General features: G+C 49.0%; 2 protein-coding genes and 1 long non-coding RNA gene across 13 annotated transcripts in view; 2 read left to right on the forward strand and 1 right to left on the reverse strand.

Moving 5' to 3' along the window:
- P4HA1 (prolyl 4-hydroxylase subunit alpha 1) overlaps nt 1-12,352 on the forward strand; it is a 27,881-nt gene extending 15,529 nt beyond the window's left edge. For 2 of the 5 annotated variants that reach the window (XM_005533113.3, XM_014261652.2), the window contains 7 exons: nt 846-916; nt 5,829-5,928; nt 6,891-6,944; nt 8,123-8,188; nt 8,613-8,681; nt 9,281-9,377; nt 9,857-12,352. In XM_005533113.3, coding sequence (XP_005533170.1) covers nt 846-916; nt 5,829-5,928; nt 6,891-6,944; nt 8,123-8,188; nt 8,613-8,681; nt 9,281-9,377; nt 9,857-9,927 — 528 coding nt within the window. In that variant the 3' untranslated portion in view covers nt 9,928-12,352. The other 3 variants (XM_005533114.3, XM_014261653.2, XM_014261654.2) reach the window with 3 other exon arrangements.
- On the reverse strand, nt 2,253-17,127 carry LOC106628732 (uncharacterized). 3 transcript variants are annotated; one of them, XR_015773290.1, is made up of 4 exons: nt 16,917-17,127; nt 16,173-16,311; nt 13,349-13,477; nt 8,688-9,069 (listed from the first exon to the last, which is right to left on the reverse strand). It is a non-coding gene; the product is annotated as an uncharacterized LOC106628732 (long non-coding RNA). The 3 variants fall into 3 exon arrangements; XR_001332169.2 differs by lacking the exons at nt 8,688-9,069; nt 13,349-13,477 and adding an exon at nt 2,253-2,636 and having other exon boundaries at nt 16,988-17,127; XR_001332168.2 differs by lacking the exons at nt 8,688-9,069; nt 13,349-13,477 and adding an exon at nt 2,253-2,636.
- Nucleotides 17,128-17,197: 70 nt separating this feature from the next.
- Nucleotides 17,198-27,806, forward strand: part of PLA2G12B (phospholipase A2 group XIIB) — a 38,340-nt gene continuing 27,731 nt past the window's right edge. For 2 of the 5 annotated variants that reach the window (XM_014261648.2, XM_014261647.2), the window contains exons 1-3: nt 17,198-17,503; nt 21,306-21,394; nt 22,548-22,713. In XM_014261648.2, coding sequence (XP_014117123.2) covers nt 17,269-17,503; nt 21,306-21,394; nt 22,548-22,713 — 490 coding nt within the window. In that variant the 5' untranslated portion in view covers nt 17,198-17,268. Of the gene's footprint in view, nt 17,504-21,305; nt 21,395-22,547; nt 22,714-24,559; nt 27,534-27,806 lie in introns of those variants that run through there. The other 3 variants (XM_005533112.3, XM_014261649.2, XM_088059945.1) reach the window with 3 other exon arrangements.

Consider the following 27,806-nt stretch of genomic DNA (forward strand, 5'->3'; position numbering starts at 1 on the left):
GTTTTGATTTGTTCTTTCCTTTTTGGTCGCCTTCTCGAGTCTGTTTTTTCCAAGCAAGTCTCTGCAGTCAGTGTGAGAAATACCAAGATGCCACAAAACCTTCAGTAAAATCTGCTTTTTGTTTTTAATCTAGACGTTTCCTTTCCCCTTGCTTTTCTCACAACCAAGAATTGTCCTCCCTTTCTTTGGAAAATGTAGCAGACCTCAAAGTGCCTTAATGGGTGTAGGAAAAGCTTCAGGTCCTCGCTGTGCACACAGGGCCACATCTCCTTGTCCAGGATAATCCCACACTCCCAGCTGGGCTCCTTTAGCTCCTGCCTGACATAAACCTGGCAGAACACAGGCTGGCTTCCACTGGGCTCCTGGTTCTTTTCAGTTTGTCCATTGAGTACTACAAGTGCTGAATTTAGCCAGTGCTTTCCAAAATTGGCTGGATCTGAAAGAAACCACCTGCCCCTGCCTGCCCTCCCCTGGTTTTAGCCGTGGTAATTAAAGATTGGCTGCACAGGCCATCAGCACTGAGCCAAAATTCTGGGAGGAGTTAAAACTTCTGGGTGAGGAGGAATTGTCTGGGAAACTCAGCATCATAAATTACTTGTAGAAAGTCTTGATTAAAAAAAAAAAAAAAATAAAGGGAGGAAAAAAGTGAAAGGACAATCAAACCAAATTATTCCAACCAATTTGTTGTGATTTGGAACATGGCAGCTGCAGCTTGTGTTGCCCTTCCAACCATTGCCAATATGCGAGCATCGCATCCGGACCAATCGGAACCCTTTCAAACACCTGGGGCTTGGCCAAAAAGCAGCCTGCAAGGTGGGTAAGCCTTGTCCTTTCTCTTTTTGTAGCTGAGCCGTGCTACTGTTCATGACCCTGAGACTGGGAAACTGACCACAGCACATTACAGAGTCTCTAAGAGGTAAGGGGAAGGGATCCCTTGTCCGAGGAAGCGTGTCCTGGGGCTGTGCTGCTTCAGCGCCGAACGCGGGCAAGGGTTTTGTGCAACTCTCCTTATTCTTCAGCCTTTCTTTCAAAGAGAGTGGGCTAAGCAAGCTGAGCTGTCCTCTAACAAAGCACGGGCTCTGCTGAAGTACAGACTGGTTGTCAGTGGTGGCATTCTGAGGTGGAAGTGCCCTCTCTGGCTGAGCATGGCTTGTGCGCTGCGACTAACGAACTAAACGCGGGCCTGGGGCTCTGCTGGCACCTCCCTGGCTCACCTCTGCTCCTCAGCTGCAGTGCCCACGCTTGCTTAGAGCTAGGAGCTGCTGTGATTGCTGGGAAGCACTGCCCTTTAAAGCTAGGTGATGATTTTAAGGGATTTACAGGTTGGAGTGATAGAAGGTAGTTGCTGCTCGAATAGAAACCCAGTGTTCTTTCAGCTGCTGTGGACAAATCCCTGAACTTGGAATGGCCTGGAGCTGAAAGGCTTTTATTTAGCTGTGAATTTCTTCAGAAAGGTAAAACTGCTTCCAAATATGGGATCACAGGAAGGTGATTGATTCGGGAACAATGATAAGTCTCAGGAAAACCGCTGGAGCTGAGGTCCTTAAGGCCACTCCAGTGGCAAGTTGAAAACATTTTTTTTATTTTTTATGCCTCACACCTCTGCAGTGTGTTGGGTCTATGTGCTCATTGGCACATGCAGGTAGTAGGAATCCTCTGGAAATTGTCTGGGAAGCTCTTACACATTTGCTCCTTAAAACTGCCCCCACAGAGGGATTTTAGGAACATTCATCTTCCTGCTGGACATGTGTTGCATTTAATATTAATTTCTTGCTTTTAATGTTCAGTTGTGTCCATGTCTTAAAAATCTTGGTCATTTGTCACTGTGTATTTGGAAGGCTTCATTTATTCACTTGTGGGGTTTGTCCTCTGTGTCAGGCAGCTCTGGAGTATTTACTGAGGAAACTTTCATCCATTTGAACACCCCCTCATGTCAAACTTGATGGGCTAATGATGGGAGTTGGAGAAGGTGACCAGATTACTGATGGGATTTGGGATGCATAATTGGTCCCTATTTAAATAGATGAGGTTTAGTGAAAGAACTTTTTACTTCAAGTTGTGATTTCTCATTAGTAGGAAGTGTTATTCCCTAAGGTCAGAAAAAAATAGTACAAAGCACCACCACCCAACATTAAAGGCCAGTTAAAAAACCAGGACAGAGCCTGGGGAATGGGACCCTTAAATTCTTAATGGGGTTTGGTGCTCAAAAATGTGGCACTGTGGGACTTGCTTCCAATGTACCCAAGGAACTCTCAGAATTAAATCACATTTTATTGAGCTAATTTTTTTAAATCTCACTGGAAACTGGAATGAAAATTGTAGAGACATCTCCAAGAAGTTGGGGAAGGCCAAGAAGTTGGGGAAGGCCATATTTTTAGGGTAGGAATAGCCTCGAGGGGCAGAGCAGGACTGCCCCTCTCCTGCTTCCCCTTGCCTTTGCTGTCCTCCATGTGCAGATCTGCAGGGTGGGCATGGACTTTCCAAGAGAACTTGACACATAAATCTGGAGTAGGAGGCAGAAGCCACCTCCACCAGCCTGATTTAGAGCCCCTGTGCTGTTCCTGCTGCTCTCTTGCACTGCCAGCAACATCTTGGAGCTGCTCGAGCCGGTCCGGATTCCAGATGAATCATTGCTCCTGAAAACCAAAAAATGCTCACTTCATTTTTTTAATAGATGACTGCTTCCCTCCTCCAAACATTCCTTCCCAGCACATGCCCTCCTAAATTACAGCATTCCTGTGTCTCAGAGAGCTACTGTTCCCTTGGTGGGACGTGGCAGCTCTGTGAAGGGGGGCACCTTGCCAGCGCCAGCGAGCCGTGTGTGCAGCACCAGGATAAACCCACCCACTCACACGCTGCTTTTACAGATCAAAACAGCCTTTTCCTCCTTCTCCCTCCTCCCAGCAGGCAGCCAGAGCTTGCAGCATGTCATGGTAAAAAGTTTCCACTTCAGAAATACCAGGCTGGGTTTTTACTCACTCCCTGTTGTGTCTCTGCTGGTACTTTTCTGCACACCAAGGGTGGCTTAGAAGGCTTTTAAACAGAAATGCCAGTGTTTTGTGGCTAATGACTTACAGAAGTAGTGTTGGGATGTAATGTCTTCTCCTAGGCTGACCAGTGCAGATGAGATGAGATTTTTGGGGGTGGGATGCACTCTTGTGTGTTCAGTAGCTCCAGAGAATTGTTTAGTTTTTTCCTTAATGAACTGCTTCATCGTTAAATTATTTCTGTCTAGAAGCATTGTGCCATTAAAAGTCTCTTGAGGTGCCTCATGCAGAATTGTAAGAGGAAGGAATATGGGACATTCTGTGGCTGCCCCTGGATCCCTGGAAGTGTCCAAGGGCAGGTTGGACAAGGCTTGGAGCAGCCTGGTCTGGTGGAAGGTGTCCCTGCCCATGGCAGGGGGTTGGAATGGGATGAGCTTTAAGGTCGCTCCCAACTGAGCCATTTCTTGATTCCATGAGTCAACATGATTATTCCTGTTTGTCAGGCATCTAAAAGTTGTTAAAACCACCCCCCCAGTGTGAATTCAGCATGCTAATGGAAGCATTAAATTTTTTAGAACAGTTCAGGGATGGCTTTCTACGAAGCCAAGTGGGTCAGCAAAACACCAAACTCGTGTGGTCAGGGAACTGGGGGAGTTGTGTGCTGATTATTAAGGAAATACCAATTCCTTCTGTAACTAAATCAGTGCTATCTTGAGCTGCCCTGCCTGTGGCTTCCTAGGAATTGTCCCTTTTTTTGTTAGGGCCCATCATGGATTCAGAGGTGGCAGCTAGTCAGAAATAGGACAGAATGCAATGAACCTGGAAGTCTGTGAATATTAAAAGAAAACAAACTGCTAAGCATGTTTTAAGGCTGTTAATGCACCACTGGTCCAGGGGAGTCTTTCTCTTTTTTTGGTAGACAAGGGCTGGGAAAAAAGAAGCCAACTCTGTGTGAAGAAACTGTTTTGAATGAGGCAGAGACTTTATCAGCAAGGGACCAAGCTGGGCCAGCAGCAGAGGAGGGAATGTGGGACAGCTGGAATATTCTGTGGCCAGGCAAAGGCATGGATGCAGCTCTCATGACACTCCAGGGTTAAATCCCCCTGTAACTCTGCAGCACTCCAGGCCTCCCTGTGGTTTCCCTCAGCACCCAGCAGACAGGCTGGCACTTGGAATATGGTTTCAATTCCCTGTTCCTCCACCTTTCAAAGGCTTTTTTTGTATGTTGAGGCAGTTAATTTTTGTTTTTAAATACATATAGTGCTCCCCTTCCTGAAAGGCTGCAGTATTCTTCCTGGTGTAGCATTCATTGCCACTCTAAATAAGCAAGAGAGCAAGAATGCTTGGGGTTTTCTTTCTTTGGGTAGTTTTCTTTGTTTTTTTTCCTTGATTAACAGACTGGACAGAGGCAGAGAGAGCCTGCACTGAAGCTGCTGGGTGTGTTGGGGCTCTTTTTGTGCCTTAAACATGAGGTTAGGGCTGCTTGTGAGCATGATCTGGTCACCATGGCTGTGCAGCACGGCTGCTTTGGGGGATTTTTGTTTGGTAAATGCTTCATAATCCATGTCTTGGCATCCTTCTGCCACCTGAAATCAAAGCAGGTTGTGTTGTAACACCTCCTTGTACTAACAAGTGTTGAGCAGTGGATGGGTCTGGAGATGTGTTTGTGCATGTCTGTCTTGAGAAATCTGATTTCTTTTATCTCATAGCTCATTTGTCACTTATAAAAAAAAAATGCTCGTAGAGATTCTGTAACCTGTGTCAGTGCCTCGTGTCCTGTGTCATGTTCCTCCCAGGCAAAGTATTTGGGGATTTATGGTTTTTCAAAAATACAAATCAAAGAAGAACTTAATATAGATGTGAAGGTTGATTTGAGTAATAAATACATAGATGCTGCTGATTCCAGTTTCCAGCTGGGCTCTGGGCACAGGGATTTCTGTCCAGCAGGAAGCACTGCTGAGCCCAAAAGCTGAGTCAGCTGCAAATAAAAAAATAAATAGCTGTCTCCATTTTCCTGCCAAAAACAAAAAGGGGGGGAAAACGAGCCCCAAATCATCAATATTATCACCCATATTAGTGCAGAGTAAAATGAAGGTGCAGTGGCTGGCATGGGGTGAGTAAACAGCAACAGAAACAGGCATCAGGTGAGCAGATGTGGAAGAACTCAGTAGGAGGCAAACATTTTGAAGGATGCCTTTGGAACTGAGGCTGACCTTCCACATTAAAAAAAAAAAAAAAATAGGTGGGAGGTTAATTTGGGGTTTTTTGCCCCCCACTTAAAAATCATTGTGTACCTGAAGCAAGTGCTAAATACCAGATTTATAATAGGCTGTTCTGATAGCAATTGTTCAATTTAATGCATTATTTGGTTATTTTTAGTAGCACTGCAGGGGTAAGTGATGAGAAGGGGCAGCTCCCAGTGCTGGCCTGGAAGTGTGGGAAATTTAGGGGAGCTGAGTTCCAGCTACACAGACAAATACAGTAAACTCACCTGTTCCTGTCCCAAATCCTGCTTCAAAATGCATCACCCTGGGGGCTGAATGAGCTGTTGGGAGTGGGGTAGCAGCAAAACTGTGTGTGCCTGGTTTAAAAAACAGCTTGAAGCCCTGTTTGTAACACTCCCTTCAGCCCAGTGTGGGAATTCAGGCCCTTGGCTATAGAGCTCCCTTAAACCACTGCTGGATTGGTTTTCCACTAAATTCAGGCTTTTGTAACACCATAAAAATCCTTCTGGTCATGCTACCAAATCCTTGAAAAGTCCCAAAACCAGATCTCCCGCTCCAAATTACCTGCAAGTGTTGCTGCTGTGCTGCCTGTTGTCACTAACTGTCCCCTCCCCAGCGCGTGGCTGTCGGGGTACGAGAGCCCGGTGGTGTCCCGCATCAACACCAGGATCCAGGACCTGACAGGCCTGGATGTCTCCACAGCAGAGGAGCTGCAGGTAAGTGGCAGTGTGGGTTTGGTGCTGGATGCCAGCCACCAGCTCAGCACCTCCCCATGGGTGGATGGCTTGTGCTCACTCAGCTGGGGTGGCCACAAAAAGTCATTTTGTTTACAGGGGGGAAGAAAAAGTTGTCTTTGCAGGGGGGAAGAAAAAGTTGTCTTTGCAGGGCAGCTGTTCAGTGTGAAGTGGCTTTTTTGGGGGCTGAAGGGGAACAGTGATAACTGAAAATCTGGGTGTGTAATTCCTTTTTATTTAGACAAATAAACTGAGTTTTGTGGCCATAGGGTCAAAGCTTGCTGCTGTTGGAGGCAGTTAAAAGTTTGGGTTGACTGGTACTCAGGGAAGGCCACCAGTGTGTCTGGTGTCCCTGGGATGTGGGAAACACTGGCTGTTTGTGTAACTTGAGTAAATTGTAATTTAAAAGCACTTCTGTTTAGTTGCTTGAGGCCTTTAAATGAGCAGCTGCCTCCCTGACTGTGAGCAGAGCAGGAGTACCTAGAAAGCAGGACTCCCACAAAGTACTTCTGAAACCTGCTGTGCTCCCTGCCACTCTGTCAAGGTGCCTGCTGTTAAAATGGCCAGGGATCTGGTGGAAAATTGAGGTTATTTGTTTGTAACCAATTGGCAAGAAGGACAGGGAACCCTCTTAACTGACACAGTCAAATTCAGGTGAAAAAGTGCTTTAAATCTGATGATCTAAAAGCACCGTGACACTGTTTTGAAGAGAGGCTGAAAAGTTTTCTGTAGAAGAAAAACGCTTTTCTGCTCTGGGAAGAACCAGCTTCCTTACCTGGCACTGCAGTGCCAGTCTTGGATATGCTCCTGTTGCTGGCAGAGGCTTGACATTTCCAGGGGCTTGGTGTTTAAACTTCATCTCTGCAGAGGTTGTAGCTGACAGTCAAACTCTTGCCTGGATAAAGACTGATTCACTAGATCCTGTGCTTCTCCTTCCACTGTAGGTAGCCAACTACGGCGTAGGAGGCCAGTATGAGCCTCATTTTGATTTTGGAAGGGTAAGTCCTGTTTTGTCTTCACATCTTTCTTCTTCACAAGTGCTGTGTTTCTCTTTTTCAGGTGGCAAATTATGGAGTGGGAGGACAATATGAGCCCCACTTTGACTTTGCACGGGCAAGTAAAGAGCTGGAGGAGAGCTAGACCTGGTGAAGCCTGGGCCTCTGGCCTGGGGCACACTCTCTGTTCTTCAATGCATATTAAATTTTGTAGCTCTTCCACTTTTCTAATCCATGTCAGTGGAGAAAGCCCTCTAAACCACCAGCTGAACCTGTGGAGGTTACTACCTGTAAGCTGTGTGCCAGCAGACTCCTGACAACTGGAAAAAGTCTTAACTTAGTGTCCTTAATTTTTAAATTTGATTTAAATTCGTCACCTGTTTTATTCCAGCTGTAATTGCAGACTGGTGAAATTCAGTTGGTTATTTACTGGGCATAATTCTGTGTGGTTTAACCCCTTCAGATTAACCTTAACCCTGCCAATCCCAGCCACCAACTCTGAATCAGGATCTCTGCTCTGTAAGCACCTGCTCCAAGGCATTGCAACTGATGAGCAGGTTTTGTTTGGAAACACTTGGGGTCGTTTCCTGGAGTAACAGTTGCTGGAATTTCAGTGCACAAAAATTGTGGGCACAGGGGGAGGCTTTAAAAACAGAGGGGTGACAGAAATTGGTATCAAAACTCATGAAAATGGGGGTTTGTGCTTGTACATCGAGTGCTGAGCACCTCTTGGTTCCTGGCTTGTCACTGAGGCTTCCTCCCTGCTTCCCAGCTGGAATCCAGAGTGGAGCATGGCAGGGAGGTGTCCCAGCTGACCCTGGGAGCAAGAGCTGCCTGCCCTGGCTGCTGCCAAGGACTAGGGGGATGAGTGTAATTAAATAATTCAGTTTGCTGTGAGGAGGATTTATAGACTCAGCCTCAGACAGCACAGTTGTTCTTACCCATTAGAAATCTGGGCTTAACGCCCTCCCTCCCTCTCCTACAGAATTTCAAAGTGCCTGGTTTATTTAAATTAATAGATTCACTCCTATTGCATTCCTCCCCTCCTTCCAAATCCAGGGGTTGGATTAATTCTTCTGCATGAGTCTGTTGTGTGCTGCTGGCTCAGCAGCTGTGTGTCATTGGCTGCTCTCAGCAACCAAAAAGAAATGCTGATGGAATCTGCCTGCTTTCGTTCACAGAAAGATGAGCCAGATGCTTTTAAGGAATTGGGAACAGGCAACAGAATTGCTACTTGGTTGTTTTATGTAAGTGATACATTTCTGCCACCTGTCACTGCATATTCTATACCATGGAACGATTTAATCCTTGCTTTTCTCTCATTCTTTTTTACTGAAGGGACTTGCAAGTGAAGCAGCCACTAACTTTGGGGTAATACATATGGGGGAGGTTTTCTTACCCAGACTTTGTGGTTCTTCCATGTGTCTTAAGGAGGGTTTCCCCCCTGAATTTGAGCATTAGCTTAAATTATTTGCCTGCCTGTTTATTTTTGTGTCTGCATCAGCATGTCCACTGCCTTAACACTCAAGTGGGAGGGACAAGGCTGGGACTGTACTGGGAACAGAGGGGCTTGGCCTTCTTAAGGGATTTACATCAAAATTAAACTTCACTTTTATGAAAAAGTGAGATTTTTATCAGCCTGAACTCACCTGTTCTTCTCCACCTGTTCAGATGAGTGATGTGTCAGCAGGGGGAGCCACGGTCTTCCCTGAAGTGGGAGCCAGCGTTTGGCCGAGAAAGGTGAGCAGGATTGATCCAGCAGATAAAACCACTCCCTCCCCACCTACCCAAACAGAACAGGCACCAAACAGAGCTTTAAAATGAACCTTTGAAATATTTGGAAGCACCTCTGTGCTGTCCTAACAGTGCTGTGATTTCCTTAAGTGCAGCAACTGGATTCCAAGGGCGCCAATAGTCCATGTGTGAATGCAAATGCAAAACCTTTAAATACTCCGAAACACATCTTGAAAATACTCAAATCTGTGAGTTGATTTAGTCTTGAGGCATCTGTAGCAAATTCTCCTGTCAGGTTTTTCCTTCCAGCAAGGTTTGCCTTTGCTGGCCTGTTGCTCAGCTTTAGTAAATAATCTTGGCTTTCTTAAACTGGTCAGGAGTTGAATTAAACTGGCTTAGGATTTAAAAAAAAAAAATAAAATTAAAAGCCAAGTATATAGACATGTCAAAGGAGATTTATTCCTAAGGAAACAAATGATAGAATATGGAAAAGAGACTTTGAAGGGACTCTCAGTTGAAAAGGAGAATCTGAAACACAAATGCACCTCCCTTTGCCTCAGTGGGTGTTGTACAGAGCAAAGGGCTGAGTGTTCTGCCCTCCCCAGGGAACAGCTGTGTTCTGGTACAATCTCTTCCCGAGCGGAGAAGGCGATTACAGCACGCGGCACGCGGCCTGCCCGGTGCTAGTGGGAAATAAATGGGGTGAGTACCTGCCTCTGACCCGAGTCTGGGCACTCCTGGGTGGGGTGGCATGGCTTTATTTTACCTTTGGACTTGAGAAATTATGTTCTTTGTAAAGAAATATATTTAATTTACTTGATCTACCTCCTATCTCTCTATATGTTAAATATATTCTATATAGTAGCATACTGCATTACGTGTATAAAGGAAATGAATACTGTATCTACTTTAAGAGTTTTTGTAGCTTTGCAGCCATACTGGAAGGTTTTGTTGTTTGGCTGTTTATTTTTATTAGACCAACTTCACACATTTGTGCAGGGCAGTGGGGTTGGAATGAGGGAGTCTTTTTTTAAGGCCCCTTCCAACCCAAACCATTCTGTGATTAGAAAATTAAGATTAAATTAAGCAACCTGTGCTTAACCAAAAGCTGGCCTAGAGCATATTTAGCTTCAGCAGGAGCTGACCACGTGCAGTGACCCAATCCCTTTGTGTCTTTGCAGTCTCCAATAAATGGCTCCACGAGCGGGGGCAGGAATTCCGCCGGCCGTGCACGTTATCGGAGCTGGAATGAGGCAGCCTGGGCTCCTGTGTACTCCATGTGTGGGAAATGCACACACCTGCCAGTTTACAACTAACAAACACTCCACTGCAGGTTCACCCCCGCCCACGCCGCTGTGGCAGCTGTGGACAGGACAAAACGTGCTTTTAGTTCCCTCCAAACCCCCCCCCAAAAAAGGTTTATCGACAGAAAATAACGAGGTTGACAAGTGTTACTGGAAAAAAAAAAAAAAAAAGGACAAAATACAGATGAGGGCCACAACTTACAGTGGTGTTGTGTGTGGTGTTCCTGTCACCATCATCACTCTGAGCAGTGTGGGCAGCCAGGGGTTGTCTGGAGTCCTCCTCACACCTGCCAGGCTTAGGGCAGGATGGTTGCCTGGGAGGGCTCCCTTCTAAGGAATGCTGAATTAAAACCCATTCCTATTCCTCAGTTCCCAGACACTCCACTCTTGGCTTTCCTCGAGTGCCTGACCACTGCAGGCACACTTTGTTTTTTCCTCTGGAAAAACAGGTTATTAGAGTGTTTTAGCCTGGTTTTCCACTTCCACAAAAGCCCCACTTTTTAAACTTGTCTTCCTTCTCAGCCTGTGTGGAGAATTTGGCTCTTAATCTTGGCCACACGAGCCAGCAGTTCCACAGGCAGAGTCAGGATCGTTCCACAGTGTCAGAGCAGCCTGGGAACACCCACAGCCCATCTCCCCTCCTCTTCTGCATGTTTGTCCACACAAACAAATGCTGCTTTTGTTCTGTCCTGGCAGCCAACTCTTCCCTCTGCTCCTTGGGCAGCGGGGACGGGGATGTTCCCATCTTCATTAATCAAAATTGTCGTGCCTTAGGACACTGGAATTTCAAATTGGTTCTGAGACTTCAGGTGCTGAGGTAACACAGAGTCCTCACAGAACGCTCCCTGCCCTCATCCTCCTCCCAGCTCTCAAGGTTTCAGGAGAAATTCTCAGCCTATTTATAGTCCTGAACCTTTTTTAGATGCAGGGTCACTTTCCCGAACCCTTTCTCTTTCACAGCAGGATTTTTAGCAAAATATCCTACTCTATCTCAGTAGCATGAGGACAAAAATCAAAGGAAGCTGCACCTGGCCTCTACCTTAAACAGTCCAATTTTCTGGATGATGATGATTTTACTGATTTAGGGGTCAAGCCTGAAGTCTTTACCAAGGGAAAAATTCCAATTTTGGTTAATTGGATTTTCTGCCTCAATAAAATCTTAACAATTGAGCCAAAATGTACAAAACCTATTGTTAAATGTGCTAGAAATACCTCTGGATTACTGGGACTGCAGTTTAAGGTACTAGAGTTGGAGGAACTGCATACTTTTGGAAGACACTTTAAAAAAGGTCTTTGCTGGAAAATAATTGTTAAAATTTTACTGAGCCTGGTAGCAGTGAGACCCTCAGCCCTGCACCTTCCTGAATTTTGCCTGGCTTTTGGCAGCTGGAAAACAAGGTCCATCCATAATGTGAGAAGTCTGCACAGTCCCACCTCCCACCTGTGCTGCTCCTTTACCAAGAGCAGGAGCTGATCAAAAATAAATTCACCCCAAAGATGCTGATCTTTGAGCACTAAATTGTAATAATTTAAAAAAAAAAACCTAAATCCATAAGATTTGTGCCTGAGCTTTCTCACTTTTCCATCAGTCTCCCTCTTCATGGTTCTCTTTTCTCTTTGTTAAGCTCCAAAGAGGTAACTGTGGCTGCAGGTACCTCCCAACCACGTCCCTGCAAGTAAAAGGGAACAATGAACAGTGTGGTGTTGGCAATCCTGCCTTTGGGGCATCCAGAAATGTTTGTAGGGAAGCCAGTCCTGCCTAGTAAAGGAGCACAAAACAAAATTGCCATCAGGAACAGGTGTGGAAAACTCTTGCATTTGCTCTTACTGTCCCATCTCTGTTCAACAATCACCAAAGCCAGAAAAAAAAGCCAGAGTTGGGGAATTCTGTTCAGCAATTCCCTCCCTCACCTTCAATACCAGTGAGTACTTGCAGTGTTAGACAGCATCAGTCTCAGGCAGTGCTTGGGGAGTACAAATGTTCTGGTGCACGACTTTGAAACAATAAATCGCTCACAGATAATTCTTCAGGAAAGAATTTTCTACTTTTGACAGCAGAAAATTTTATTTGGCTAAAGGAAAAACAAAAATCTCTCAAAATTAAATTTTGAGTCTGCTGAAGCACATCAGGAATGTTCCAGATTATGACAACAGAGTTGGCTTAGATTTTTAAAGTGCAGACAATCCCTATTTCCTCTCTCTCCACTGCAGTGGTTTCCATGCATCCAATGCTGACTGTGTAAGGGATTACACTGGTGCTGCTGCTTCTGCCTTATCCCATCATTTCTCAGAGGGCTTTTGGATCCCCCAGCGTGGCTCCTGTGTGAATCTAGTTTTGTATTAAACATGATTGAAAAACTGTCTGGGCTCACAGTGACTGACAACTGAGAAACTGCCTTACTGTTACATGATTTTTTTTTTTTTTGTAATAAAATCTTTAATGTATTAAAAAAAAAAAAAAAGTGAACAGGCTTAAAATAAAAGCCACTGCCATTAGCAGTGAGAAATCCTCCACATCCAACTCTCCTCGTATGTGGCTGCTATAAATCTGATCACACAGACTTTGATCAGCATTTGTGGAAAGCAAGCTGCTCTGTTTCCCTTCACCACCTCACTGGGCAGGTGCAGGAGCTGCTCCTACCCCAAATTCCTGTTCAACACTAAACTTTGTGTCTCCACAGCACTAAAGGACTGTGAGAGGGGAGGGCAGATAATGCTGGCCTGAAAAAGCAGGGTCAGCTGCTGAGGTTCCCTTTTCCAGGGGTGACAAATCTTTATTTTGTGAAGCCAGGAGGTCAAACAACCACTTCCCCTGGAATGGTTCTGGGGAGGGGAATAAAGCACCAGAGACTGCAACAGCACAATGAACTCACACGTGGGAAGGTCAGGCTGGCCTCTCCCATAACCAAAACCTTTGGGGTTTGTACACCACACCCCTCCTTAATGTAGAGACTGAAACTCTCAGTGGGAAAAAACGTGGCTGGGACTGCAGTGTGCCTGAGGTAATCCTGCAGAGCTTGTGCTTAATTCCCACCGTCAGGAACCTGAATAAAAAGCACAGCAAGGGCTGGTGAGAGGCCTCGATCCTTTTGCCTGTGTGCTGCCGATGGAGCACTTGGCTTGCAGGTAGAGAACTGCCCCTGACACAGCTGATGTGCTCACACATTTGGCAGCTGTGGCACAGGAAATAAGCCTAAAGTGCACCAACACTCTTATTTTGGAAAGGTGATGGGGTTCCATCCCCAGCCGCCCCCTGCTGCTGAGCTGCTGCCCTGCCCCAGCCAAAACGTGCCTTGGAGGAAGGGAAGGGCTCTGGATCAGCCTGGAACAGCCCTGTCCCACCCCATCAGTGACTTCCCAGCATCCTACCTGGGGCTCCTCTGGCACAGCTGCACCTGGAGCGTGGCCATGGGGGTCACCAGCATGGGAGGAACCCAGCAAAGGTGAGGACCTCAGCAGCTGGAAATGCAGGGTAAGGCCAGAGTCAGGGGAAAAGGCCTGTGAATGGCACAGGGCAGGATAAGATGAAGAGAAAGGAACGGGTCTGACAGGATCATAGAATCCCAGAATGGTTTGGGTTGGGAGGGACTTAGAGCTCACCTAGTTCCACCCCCTGCCGTGGGCAGGGACACCTTCCATCAGACCAGGCCTTGTCCAACCTGGCCTTGGACACTTCCAGGGATCCAGGGCCAGCCACAGCTTCTCTGGGCAGCCTCCTGAGTGCCTCACCACCCTCACAAGATAGAATTTCTTCCCAGTATCCCATCTGTCCCTGCCCTCTGGCAGTTTGGTGCCCTTCTCCCTTGTCCTGTCACTCTGGACCCTTGTCCAAAGTCCCTCCCCAGCTCTACCAGAGCCCTTTTAGGCACTGGAAGGGGCTCTGAGGTCTCTGCAGTTTCCTCTTTTCTAGGCTGAACAATCCCAGCTGTGCCAGCCTTTCCTCCCAGCAGAGCTGCTCCATCCCTCTGATCATCCTGGTGCCTCCCCTGGACTCTCTCCAGCAGCTCCAGGTCCCTCCTGTGCTGGGCCCCAGGGCTGGGGCAGCTCTTGCAGGTGGGGTCTCACCTGAGCACAGGGACAGAGGGGCAGAATCTTCTCCTACAGCCAGGGGAAAGGCAGCACAAGGCTGAAGGGACCTGCACAGGGACTGCAGAGACTGGACCTGCCCACACTCTTGGCCCCATCAGGGAAGGGGTCTTTGACCATCCCCCAACCACCCTCCCCCGGCTGCTGGACTCTGACCTCGGAGGGATTTGGGTATTTCATCATCGAAATATGATCCTTCCCATAATCAGTGACTCACACGGCTGCTTCGGATCCCCCACTAACCCGAACCACCTCTTCCCCCTGCTGAACACCGACCGGAGCCAGGAGAAGGAGCTCAGCCCCTCAATCCCACGTCCTCCCCAGCACAGTGCCACGGGAAGGATCCTGGCACAGCCACGGGAAGGAGGAATCGCACCCCCAGGAGCTGATGCGGAGCCAGGATGGTTTTCCCAGCTCCATCAGGGATGGGGGCTCATTCTCACAGGCGAGGGGGACACAGGAGGCGGCGGCAGGAGGGGCCGGGCCGGGTGTAGCCCCCTGTCCCTCCCCATCCAGGAGCGCTGCCAGCAGCCCCGCAGTGTCCCTGGGAACGCGTGACTCACCACGGCCCGGGGCCGCTCTATATTTAAAGCATTACGGAGGCAGAAATGAATGCACGCAGCCAGGAGCTGCCTGTGCCGAGGTCAGCGCCAGGTTCACAAAGCGATCGTCAGAGTTCACCACCGTGGCAAAAAAAAAACAAAAAAAAAAGTATCTGCACCCCTTAAATCTTCAGAGAGAGAAAAGCTGGCCCCGGGAAGGGGTTTTTGTGGCTGGAGTGGGTCGAAGGGAGGCCAGAGAACCTGCAGGGTCCCACTGTGCACGTCCACAGTCGGGAGTTCCTCGCTGCTGCAGCTGCTGAGCCACTCCCCGAGGGAAATCTGGAGGTTACTTTTACTCAATCCTACATTTTTCCCGGTCTTCAGATCCCGAAGTTTGGGTGCAACCAAGCTATTTGCAGCTGGACTGAAAAGCTCTCAGGAGGCTGGTTTAGGGAGGGAAGGAAGGAGAGTGGCTCATCCCCGGGTCAGGGCAAAGGGGCTGCCACGTTTTGGAAAAGCAGTTAAACTGCTTTTTATTCACAAACCTTTGCTTCGGGACCAGTGACAAACAGGAAAGTTTCTGACTCCTCTTTAGCCATGCTCTGCTCTCTGCCAGCTGCTCCCTCCCCTCCCTGTTCTGTTTTCCTAATTCCAATTGATTCTGCAAACAGCCTGGGCTTCAGAGCCACCCGCTCCCGGCTGCATGTCCTGCTCACGCCACATTCCCCGTGGTTTGCCTCCTCTGCAGTCCTGCCAGCGTTTCTTCCCCTCTCCCTTCGCCTTCAGCAGCACATGGATCAGTCACCAGGGACTGAGGGATGACAAAGAAAGCTGTGCTCTGGAATTGCCTCCAGAACAACCCTAAAAGGCTCTACATAAAAAGCAGGACACCATGCAGAGACACCCAGAGGCTCTTAGACATTTCCAAGCTATTCCCAAATAGCTGTGTTGCTCTTTTCTACATTAATTTCTGCCAGGCTGTTGGCAAAGGCTGGGAGAGCTGGGACTGCAAACTGGAGTGCCAGGCAGAGCAGGGATTGAACCAGCAGAGACACCAAAGGCTCCAGTCACTGCAAGACACAGCGTGGGGCTCTTCAATCCAGTTTGCCCTGCCCTGGGGCTCCTGACAACAAATTCCAGGGACCATTTCCACCCGCGACTGTCACCAGCATGGTCTGAACAGCAGGAGAGGCCCGAGCTCTCCAGTGCTCCTGCAGGAAAGTCCTCACTTCCCCAGCACCCCCTCTGCCCTGTGCCAGGGGTGACACAGATGTCACAAAAGGCTTATACTAGGCAGGGATTTGCCTAGAATTCCCAAGCTGCCAACCTCCCTTTCCCAGTTTTCTCTGCCTCTGGGTTTATCTCCCCAAAAGGCAAAGCTGGTTTGAGGTTCCCCTGGGACCTCCTGCACTCCTAAATGTCCCCTCACCCATAACTCAGCCCTGGCAGCCATGGGCCTCAGAAGAGATGGAACAAGCAGGCAGCAGCGGCCTCTGGCTCCACACCATTTCACAGGAGAGGGACTAACCAGCTTGTTTGCTCCCTTCCCCACTTCTCTGACTTACCCATCTAAGAACCCAAGCCTTGGCTGTGGTTCCTCCTCCTTATCCCATGTCTGGAGCTCATCACCCAGGGCCACGTGCAGGGACACAGGCAGTGCCATGGAGCTCTGGCCCTTCAGAAGCAGCAACGCAGCAGAATCTCCTGCAAAACAATAAAATGCCAGAATTTGCATCTGTGTTTGGGACAGATTTGAAATGCCTGCAGCCCAGCTCCTCCTGAGAGGCCATGCTGTGCTGGGGCACATCTGAAAAGCTTTCTAACAGCAGCCAGAGCCTTCCTACACCATTTCCCTTCTCCGTTCTTTGTGAGTCCTTTGCTTTGTCTTTTGCTGTTGGTGTTCATTTGGTTGCTTTCTTTTTAATGAGCAACTCTGAGCCCTCCACCAGCTGAGCAGCCCCTGGGTCCTGGCAGGCCTGGTCCCACTCCAGAACCAGGACCTGCCCCACAACCCATTCCCTGGCTCAGGTTTCAGTGCCAGCCTTTCCTCCTGGTCACCTGTGCTATACACGTTTAATTTCCATCTCACAGGAGCTGTGACAATCAGCCACATCACATCAGTCCCCCGTGCACATCAAAGGCAAGCACTCACCCACCACATTGATCCTGGAATAGCCCTGAATGCAGTGTTTGTAACCCCAAACTACTCCAAGCTGCTGGATCAACCCCTCCGAGGCTCCGTGGGTTTGCTAGGAGCAATCCCCCCAGCAGCTAGGCTGGGTGAAGGTCTCATCCCACCCCTCACGTACCCAGGAGGCCTAAGGAAAAGGCGAGGGGTGCTCCTCAGCCTGCCCCAGCAGCAGAAATTTTGGACACATACTCTTCATCTCCCGGCAGGCTGGGGAGGGAGCGAGGCGGTCCATGCGGTGCCCTGGGGGCACAGACCCCGCTCGGGGAGCTGCACAGGGACCTGTCCCGGCGGGATTGTGCAAACCCCCAGCTCCGGGAGCTGAACCCGCTCCGCATCTGGGCGCTGCACTTTGCCCCCCGGCTGCGGTGAGCTCAGGCCGGCTCAGCGTTTAAAGTCCAGGCAGAAGGGAGGCAGCGGCTGTGCAGAGCTCAGCTGTCCCCGCTCTCCTGCCCGGGGCTCGGCACTGCGGCATGCGGCTGCTGCTGCAGGCAGCGCTCCTGTGCCTCACCCTGCGCTTGGGCCACGGCACCCAGGAGGCAGCAGCCGACAGCCCCGGCCACCAGGATCCGACACCGGAGCCGTCCTATTCCGACTGGGGCCTCGACACCATCCGCGGCGGCTTTGAGACGGTGAACAGCTACTTCGACTCCTTCTTGGAACTGCTTGGGGGGAAAAACGGGGTCTGTCAGTACCGATGTCGATATGGTAAGTGAACCTCACTGCTGCTGGCTCCCTTCTCCTTCCCTCCTGGCCAGGGACACCGAGCCCCCACCTGCCCCGGGAACTGCCCGCTCTGGAAAGGCGCTGCGAGCACAGACACGGCAGGGAAGGATGCAGGTTTTCCTGGAAGGGCTGTCCAGCTCCCCGGAGCCTGGGAGAGGACAGGGAGGGGAGGCTGAGCCGGCGGCACTAATCTCAGCAACCTTCGGAGTGTCCTTGCTGAGCAGCTGTGAGCTGGCCGGCGCGGAGGAGAGATAACGGGGACAAACCTCACGTCACCGGGAGGAGCCTTTAGTACTCCGGGCAGCTCCTGCTTGCTTTGGGCTTCCGAGTGATTTACCAAAAAGGAATAGTTTGGTTTGTCCTGGGGGCAGGTTCACGTGGTTCATGGGTTCACGTGATGGGGTGCACAGAGCTGTGGGGTGACAGGGCCATCACCAGGGTACCCCTGGAAACAACCAGGACAAAGAGATGCTGCAGGGCTGGGACCTCAGCTCCCTGCCAGGGGCAGAGGGGCCCTCAGGAGGTTAAAATCAGTCTGAAAGTTGCTGAGATTTTTGTTTTGTTTCATAAATAATATCACAGAATCGTAGAACAGGCTGAGTTGGAAAGGACCTATCAGGATCATTGAGCCCAACTCCTGGCCCTGTGCAGGACACCCCAAGAGTGCCTGTGCCTGGAAATGTCCAAACACTCCTGGAGCTCTGGCAGCCATGAAACCACTTCTCTGATGAGCCTGGAAATACTTCCAGCTCCAAATTCAGAGCAGAAAGGGACTTGCCCTCCTTAATGTTGAGACTGAAAGCTCTGGCAGTGGGAAAAATGTGGCTGGAACTGCAGTGTGCCTGGGATAATGCTGATACTCAGAGCTGGCTTCAGGGAGCCTCAGGACCCACCAGATCGTGCAGAAGTCGCTGCTTTTGGACACATCCAGAGGGCTCTCCCTGCCCGTCCTTGTGAAAAGCACCTCCAGAGAGAAGCACAAATCCCTGCCCACACCCCAGGAGCAGCCTGCATCTTACTGGAACAGTGTTTTACCTAGAAAGGAAAACAAGCACATCCTTAGCCCAGTTCTCATCCTCTGCTGAATAGCTCATTAATCACTGCCTGAAGGGGGAAACTGCTGAAATGCTGCCCACGTGCTCCAGGGGTCTTGCTGGACCTCTCCAGGACCATTTGTCCTTGCTAATCTCTGGCACAGACATTGCAAACTGCGAGTGGAGAGGATGCTGGGATGGTCCCAAACCAGTGAGAGCCAGTGCTTGCTCTGAAGGATGAACACAAACCATCTTTGTGCTGAATCAGGGCCTGATTGCCTTTTTTTTCCCCCCAGGCATGAAGCAAAAATTATTCCCTCTTACTTATTTCTGTTTCAGCCAAGAGATATCAATAATAGCTTATTTTGCCACGGTAAAGGTCAGGACTCACCTGTGATTGCCACATCCATCTTCAGCTGAGCACATGGCATTTGGCTGTTCCAGCTGTAAGACTCTCCTGATTTTTCAGCAGCCACTGAGGTCTGAAAACAACCAACTTGATGGATTACTCCCTTAAATCAGGACGTTAGGGTTACACTAGCATTTACTGGCGAAAATACCCTCCTGCTTACAAAGTCTCACTGGGCATCTCAGGGGAAACAAACAGCCTGAGCTGGGAGTGGAGCCCTTGTAGCTTCCTCCTGGCCAGGCAAGACTTCAGTGCTTTGCTCAGCATTTGGTCCTGAAGGGTTTAAGATGAGGGGGGCACCTCCAGGCTGTGAGAAAAGCCTTCAAAGCCAGCTCTCCAACAGGGCATGCAAGGCTGGGTGTGTGCAGGCACCTCTGCTCAAAGCCTGCCTGCCTGGGGCACACAAACAACAATGGACCACCCAAAACTGCAAGGAGCCCCGAGACCATCCATCCCCCAAAAAATACACTCACCTCCCCCTGCCAATGTCCCAGCACTGCAGTGCCTGAGACCTCCTGCATCGCCAGCTGGCTGCTTTCCAGCCTGTTGGAACAGCTACAACAGCCTGGAGGCATTAAAATGCATCAGGAAAACTCAACTTCAGTTCTAGGGCTGTGCCAACAAGGCAGTGAAATCTATCTTCTCTTGTCTTGTAAGGATGGGTAAGCAATAAATGATAACAGGAGCACTGAGTAGATGCTCATAGAGAGGCAAGAACACCTGATACTCCTGTTTTGCTTTTGTTTTCCTGTTAACTAGAACACAAGATGCGGGGGAGAGGTTAATTGTGGTGTCTTGGACTTGACCTAGATGAGAAAGAGTACAAAGGGGCACTTTACAAGTTTTAAAGCTCTGTTTTGCAGAGGGGAGGGGACAGGATTCCTACAAGGGCTTATCCTGAAGGCAGTTTGATGTTTTGTGGATCAGCACAATCCTTATGTGAGGGTTGGGTTTTTTTCCCTCAGGACAACTTTCTAAAACATTATAATAGCTGTGACTTTGGAATTAAAGATCTGGAAAGGCAGCTATCTTTGGCTGGGGACTGGATAACTGGATGATCTTAAAGGTCCCATCCAACCCAAGCCATTCTATGATCTCCACACCCCCAAAAAGTCTCCTCAGACTTGCCATCTTATCCCAGTCAGTGTGCTGCAGGAACAAAATTCACAATCAATATTACAAGCAAGTCACTCAGATTTGACTCCATCCTGCGAAACCCACGGTGGATTTTGAACTTTCCTCTGCCTCCTGCATCAGTTCAGGAACATTTGAATTCTGAGTCCCAGTTCCCATCCCTTTCCAAAAAACCAACAAGGCTCTTTTGGAAGGGGAAAATTACCTGTGGCACCTCACAGCTGGACAGGGTTTCACTTTGTTATTTATTTGTAGCAAATCTGTCATTTAAGCAAAACAGCTCTGGCAAACTTTAATTGAGAGGTGCTGGGAACACTCCTACATAAGTCCCTCTGAGGCTTTTGTTTGTAAGGCCTTCCCAAGGGCACAGCAGATTTATGGTTGAATTAACCACTGGCATTTTAGGTACCTCAACAGAAAAATGGGGAAAGCGTCTTAAATAATTCCTGGTGCTGACAAGAAGCAAGAAGTGAAAATGGACTTTAAAGAACCCAACCCTGCCTTGAAGGGCTGAATTAGATCCATTTCATGTCTATATAAATTCTCTAGCCGTGCTCAGGGAAGCAGAAACTTAACCCTTGATGTGATGGGTTTCAGAAAGCTCAGCTCACGCGTGTTTTTGTTGGAGCATTCACACAGTTTATGTTTTCCCAGAGCAAGGACAGGACCCAGGAAATGGCTGGAGTTGTGTCAGGGCAGGGTTAGGCTGGATATCAGGAAAAGGTTCTTGCCCCAGGGGGTGGTCAGGCACTGAACAGGCTCTCCTACAAAAATCAGATTAAAATGCTGCTGAAGGTACAGCTAGAGCTGGCTGTGAGCTGGACTCTTCCTACATTGGGTAAATAATTATTCACAGAGGGACTTCTTGCTCCTTTATGCATATTAAGAAGCAGACTGAGGAAGGTGCAGAGATTAAGGGGATATAAATGATTTGCAGAAGGTGGTGGTGCATCACCACAGGCAGAAAATGGACCAAGAAGACCTGCTCAGAGCAAGATCAGACATGCAAGGTCTGCCACAGTTTGGGGGAGACCCACAGCACACCAACAGTCCAAGAGTGAACTGAGGATAGAAAGATCCCACAACTGTAGTGTAACCAGCAGTGTTTGGGGATGCCAAAGGGGAGCTGCCCATCACTCCTTGCTTTTTGGACCTGGCCTCGGGAAGATCAGCTTTCCTAACCTTTGTCCTGTCTTTTCTTTCCCAGGGAAGGCTCCCATGCCACGGCCTCACTACAAACCCCAAGAACCCAACGGCTGTAGCTCCCATTTTCTGGGGCTCAAGGTACCCGAAAGTGTATGTACTGTCCCACCCACCATTCCCAAAGGATGCAGCTCTCTCATCTCACCACCAGCTCATCATTCTGGGCGAGGAAAAGGCTGGGCTGGGCTGTGCAGCTCGGTGACAACAGGCTGTGTGCACACAGCAACACCCGAGTGCATCCTCCACACCTGCCCCCTTGCACCTCTTCCCACACTTTTTGCCTCTGCCAAGCACTGGATTAAACTCACAGGCTTTAATACTGCACCCGCTCGTTAGCTTAAAGGCAATTAATGAAATCGTATTGGAATCACCCGGAGAAGCTTTCCCAGGAGGCTCTCGGAGCAGGGATTTCTATTTATCTCATGCATTATTGCTGCCCATGGAGTCTGCAGCAATTAGGCAGATTCCTGCCCTGACAACCCCTGTCTTTGCAGCCAGTTTTTCATGTTAGGTTTAATTCCTGAGACTCTATTTCATTGCAAACCTTGTGGGCATTTCTGTGGTGCCTCCTCTGTACCCAGGCAATCACGAGTGCAACGAAGGAACAATTCATCTCTTAAATTTTACATGAGGAAGGGCAAAAAGAGGAATCATTTATAACAAGCTAACAAGTCCAGTCTCTCCAGGAGACAGGCCTTCTGCCCCATCACCCCCAGGGTTATTAGCTAAGCTTACAGGGAGCAGAACTCCCCTGCCCACGCTGTGCTTGTCCTCGGCCTCAAGTGCATCCCTGAGAAATAAGGCACTAAATTACTTACGGCACATTTGTTAGGCCAAAAAAGCAGGACCTTGTGAGGTTATGGGAGAAAGAGGAAAGAGAAAAGGAGCCTTTGCCACTGTTGGCAAGGACATGGAGCTCCCTGATGAGGTCTGACAAATGAAAACCAGAAAATGGCCATGGAGGGGCTGTTTCCCACCTCTCTACCAGACGGTAACTCCCAGCACACAGAGGCGAGAAGAGAATGTGATGTAGCCTGCACTGAACCTGCACCACTGACACCACTGTGCTGCTCCCTCATCCTCCTTTAGATGCTGAGGGAGCAGCACACATTCCCTCCTGCTGCCCCAGCTATCAGGAACAGCTGGAAAAGGAGCCAGCTGGGCTCTGCAGCACCTGACTCCGTTCCAGCTGTGTGAGCCTGAGGCCAGGACGCAGCCAAGGGACACTTCTTCTCTCTTTCCCCAGCTAGACTTGGGCATCCCTGCCATGACCAAGTGCTGTAACCAGCTGGACATCTGTTATGACACCTGTGGGGCCAACAAATACCGCTGTGACGCCAAGTTCCGCTGGTGCCTCCACTCCATCTGCTCCGACCTCAAGCGCAGCCTGGGCTTCGTCTCCAAGGTGCAAGGTAGGCTGCCCACCTACCTGGGCAGAGAGGCCTGGAGGGGAGGGTGTGGGCAGGGAGCCCCTTCCTTGTCAAAAAGGAAGCAGAACTCTGCAGTAGGGAGCAGCATGTCTGTCCTGCACTTGTCACGGCTGGGTGAGAACGCAGAGATCTGTCCCCTCTGCCACACGCTTCTGTCCCAAGGCTGGAGACCTATGGTTATTATCTGCATTTAGAAAACATGTACAATGTGCGAAAAAACCCACAAACAACCCTGGAAGCAATTCCTTTAAAACTTGGATACACTCCCAGACAGTTCAAGCACCTTCACAGGATACCAAAAAAGCCTTCCAGGGCCAGTGAGGCACACACTGAAACCTGTACGTGGCCAGGGGCCAGCAAAACCGAGAGAGCCAAGGACAGGGTTCTCAGGGATCTGCTCTCACATAAGAGATGATGATGATGATGGCACTAGGGACACACCAGGCTGGGTGGTGGCTAAGACACTGCAGGTTCAGAAGGGTTGACAAAGCTCTAGTGATGCACCAGCAGCTCAAGTGCCACCCTGGTTTTGCCTAATTTAACTCTCCTCAGCCTGCAAGTCTGAGAAGAGCTTTTTTGGTAACATCTGCTGACACCCTGCTCTAAGGTATCCTTAAATAATGATTTGTTTTCCAAAGGTGCAGCCTGATTAGGGCACATGGGAAGTCTGCATGACACCAGTACTAGTGCAGATGGCTTCCTACCTGGTCACAAATAAATGCATGGAAAGAATGCCCAGGCCAGCAAGAGAAATCAAAGACGTGGACTGAGACATAAGTGCTGCAGGCTGAGCACAGCCAATCTTTCATGGTCACCCTTATCAACAGGTCCTCACAAAGCCAACTTCTTCTCTCTTCACATTTTCCCCTGACACTTTTTCATATGGTTCCTTCTTGCTCTCTGCTTGCAGCAGCGAAGCAAACCTAGATCCTAGGTTAAGGTTAGAGCAGAGCCCACACTCCTGGGCTGAGCCAAGCTGCCTCTGCCAGGCTGGATTCCTCCAGCATCTCTGTCCTGGCTGCTGTAGGAGCCACAGGTAACACCAGTGAACCTCTGAGCCATCCTCCCCTCTCCTTGGGCTCTACAGATCCTGTCCCCAGGGCTGCTCTGAGCAGCTCCTGTCACAGTTCTCCTCCACAGCCATCCCAGCTCTTATCTGGCATCCAAAGCCTTGTTTTTCCCACTGGCTCACCACAGCCTCTCCAGTGCCTGCCAAGTGAGCAGCCTCCTAAGGGAACAGGAGCTCTGAGGCGTTTGGAGAGGAGAAAACAGTCCCAAGGGCAAGGCTTTCCCAACTTCATCATGCATACAGCAATCAGTGCCAGTAAATAAACCCTAAAGAACTAATATTAACCTGTTTATTTACTGACAAGCACTTTCAGGGTTGTTTATTGGGGTGAGGAGGCGTTAGTAGTCAGGCAGTCAGCTGCTCCAGCTGCCGTAGGATTTTTCATGCTGGCTGGCAGGTGGCATCATAACTCCCCAAAAAGCCCAGAAAGGTTGGTTAATAGTGGCTCTAGGCAAAGCTGAGAGGAGGAGGAGTAGTGTGGAGGCCTCCTGGGAAATCTGTTTGGTAAAGAGTGCTGTTTGCAGAGCCCCAGATGATCCATCAACCAGTAAGGCCTGAAAGAGGCAAGAAAAGAGGGGTTTAGGTGGGGAGAGGAATTACTGCCACCCTGGGGACAAAAGAGGAGGGAACCTCAGGATTTAGGATTTTAGAGAAAAGATGACAGCCCACGCTTCCAAGTGCAAGGGGACAGCAGGTGAGTGCAGGCCTCGGGCTGGGAGTGCCCCTGTCCTTACCTGCCCATCCCATCCTCCTCCACAGCCTGTGAATCCATGGCAGACACGGTGTTCAACGCCGTCTGGACCCTGGGCTGCCGGCCCTTCATGAACAGCCAGAGGAGCGCCTGCATTTGCAGCGAGGAAGAGCGGGATGAGCTGTGAGGAGGAGCAGCTGCCCCGGTCCCCGTGAGCCCCTCTCCAGCGCAGTGACTCCTGCCAGGCCCAGCAGGGGCTGGGGACCCGGGCTGAGGTGGCTCTGGGCACAGCTGAGCCAGCCCATGGACAGAGGGCAGCCGTGCCTGCTGCAGGTGCAGCTCCACAGCCCCAGCGCCCCTTTCCAAGCCCTCCAGGCAGCAGGATCCCATGCCAGCTCTTTCCATCGGGAGAGGCAAGCAGGATGCAGTGCTGGTTATAAACACGGGGCTTACCTTAAATACACACTATTACCTCCCCCCACCCTGTAACTCTCTAATTTGCAGTGCAAGGCATTAGGTTTCTGCAAGCCCTGTGAAATTCCCAGTCCATCGATGTGCTATTTACAGTTTTGCATCACTGGTGACAGACTGAAGAGGGGAAATCTGCTTTCAGTACGTTGCTCATGCCCATCCCTGACACTTTCCATCCTGTCATTACACACCTGGACAGCCCTGCATATTTAAATAGTTGGTGGGTCCTAAACTGATTTAAGACATCCAGAGATTTCTTAAGCATGAGTTAAGGGGAAGGGCTTGAGGTGTTTGTGGTACACAATTGATATTTGGGACCAAAGCCCACCATTTAATTTATCAGACGTGAAACCACAGCCCTCTCCCCCAGTCTCAGGAGAGGAAGCCGCTTTTTTTTTTTGCCAGTGCCATGCACATCTATTTAATTACTTCTCTCCTATAGCATTTAACAAATCTTTGCCCTTAGGATCCCTTTTTACACAGAATGGCTGGGTATCCACCTCCATCTCTCGCACGAGGGAAGCAGGAGGCTCACAGTGGCTCTGGATGAGATATTCCAAATTCTGGAGGCTTATCTGTCAGGTGACAGGACTTAACATGCTACCTCTGTGGGGCTGCTATCAGCAGCCTCAGACACCATTCCTTCTAAAACGTGGTTAATACTCCCATCTGTTATGGGGAGCTTTCTTTGCATGCAAAACCAGCGTTTTGCCTTCACAGAACATTGGCAAACAGCTTTCAGCTGGGTTTCTTGTTGGAAGGAAGCTGCTCCTGGGTGTGTGTGTGCCTTGCCACGTAAATATTTCAGCGGCTCCTGCAAACGTATTTGTGATTATGTTCTTCCATCTGCCACAGAGAAGTTAAGGCTGCAAAAGGGTGATTTAACAAGAGTGGAAAGAGTCTGTCTTGGTTGCTTTTCTTCCAGTTTAAAAGGGTTTAAAATGTATGCACGGAGCTGTAAATTATTTAAGCCCTGTATTCCTGTTCCTGCCAGTCACCTTTGCCTTACAGTGAGCAGCAATGAGATGTTCAGCTGACCCCAAGTGGGCTGGAACAAGAAGAGCCCACTGGTATGCAGACCAGGAAAGTGGAAATGGCTGCATGGGGTGTGTACTGGCATGGGTTCCATCACAGAGGACTTCAACACTGATCAGATGCAATGACAGCCTTTCCTAGCTGGGCTAATGCCACTGGAGAGGGAATTCTGCATTGCTGAGGTTCACCACTCTGCCAGAGCACAAGGCTGGACATAACCTTGGTTATCCAGCTAAGAAACACGTACTTTTGCCTAGGGGGTGGGAAGGGAACATTCCTTATTCAAGACACTTCCCAAACTTTGTATTTTGTTGGTGAAATGGTGCCTGTGGCCAGTTTAAATGTGAACATACTCTAATGATTAAATGACAAAAAAGAAATTAAAACAGTTGTACTGTCTACGTCCAATAGCCGGCTGGATGGCAAATATCACAAATTATTTTATAGTTCAACTGGTATCAGATTAAAGACAAGCACCTGCTGGCAGGTGATGACACACACTGGAGAAATCAAAAGGTTCTGAACAAAATCTCTGTACCCAGACACCGATGCGCTGGAGACATCGCTGACATAAATCATAATTTCTCCCTGCCTTCAGACTGCCACTCATCCCAAAACCCTAGAGACCAACAGGCCAGCTACTTAATAAATTCATTTTTCACTGTGGTAATCTGAAAAACCCCACCAGCAGCTCCACAAGGAAATATTTGAACCTTCAAGTGGTGGCAGTGACTCTGGCAAAGCACCAGGCAATCCTGTGGAGGAGCAAACCAGCGCATGGACTCCAGTAAAACCGCATCCCAAGTAAAAATTGCTTCCTCTCCTAAAAATTGCCACTCCTGCTATCCAGGGATGTACAGCCATGGAAGCAGCTGATCACAGGATTCTCCAGGTTGCTGCACAAACCTTGGGCTGTCTTCAGCTCCATCCTGCTCTGGACACAAAGACAGCACTTTGCTCATCCCGTGGCTTCCTCTTGACTTTGTGCATTTGGCAGGATTGTTTTCAGCTGCAGAGTGGAAAAGCTGCTTCACATGAATTTGTCAGGAAAAACCAAATCATGTGCACAATAACTGAAATAAGCCAGGAAAGGAAGTTCTCCCCCCCACATGAACAAACAAAACCAGTTGATTCTCCAGAAGGCACCAGATAATTAATTTCATTTCCCAGCTCTTGTTTTATCAAAACAAATATATTTAGCGGAGGCTGCCTGAAGAAAGAAATTTCCACAGGGAAACTGCCCCTGTGGTCCTAATGCAGATGTGAATCAGCAGAACAACAATCCTAGGAGAAGCCTTTTTCCTTTCTTTTTCGTTCACACATGGTTAGATACCACACAAAAAGTGTCTTTCCGTTTACACCTACTTATCATAATAGAAATATCTTTGTTTAACACACACACACACACGTTATTTCCAAGACTGGAAAAGCAGCCATGAAGCTATTTAGAAAAATTATTAAACTCAGCCATTAAATGTTCATTCCTGACTGGAATCTCATTTGCCAGAACAAATAAATCTGTGAAACAGGTTGAAATGTTTGAGGTCATTTGTGACTCTCTTCTAAATGGATTCCACTTCCATTTGAGAGCAGTAGCAAATTTTGGCTTTTGCAGCAATTTGGCTGCTCCAAGTAAAGCAGAAAATGATGAAGGATCATCCCTAATCCTTTACCACCCAGCTCAGTGAAGCCCAGAGGAGCCCAGGCTGACCACATCCATTACATTTTCTTTGGAAGGAGCTTGACAGCCCGAAAAGATTCCTGACAACCACGATGCCACCGCCACCACCAGTGATTGTGTCCCCTGCC

This window comes from Pseudopodoces humilis, chromosome 9 (assembly GCF_049639895.1).
Source record: "Pseudopodoces humilis isolate 2021_Gansu_Grassland_sample_001 chromosome 9, ASM4963989v1, whole genome shotgun sequence".
Taxonomy (NCBI): Eukaryota; Metazoa; Chordata; class Aves; order Passeriformes; family Paridae; genus Pseudopodoces; species Pseudopodoces humilis.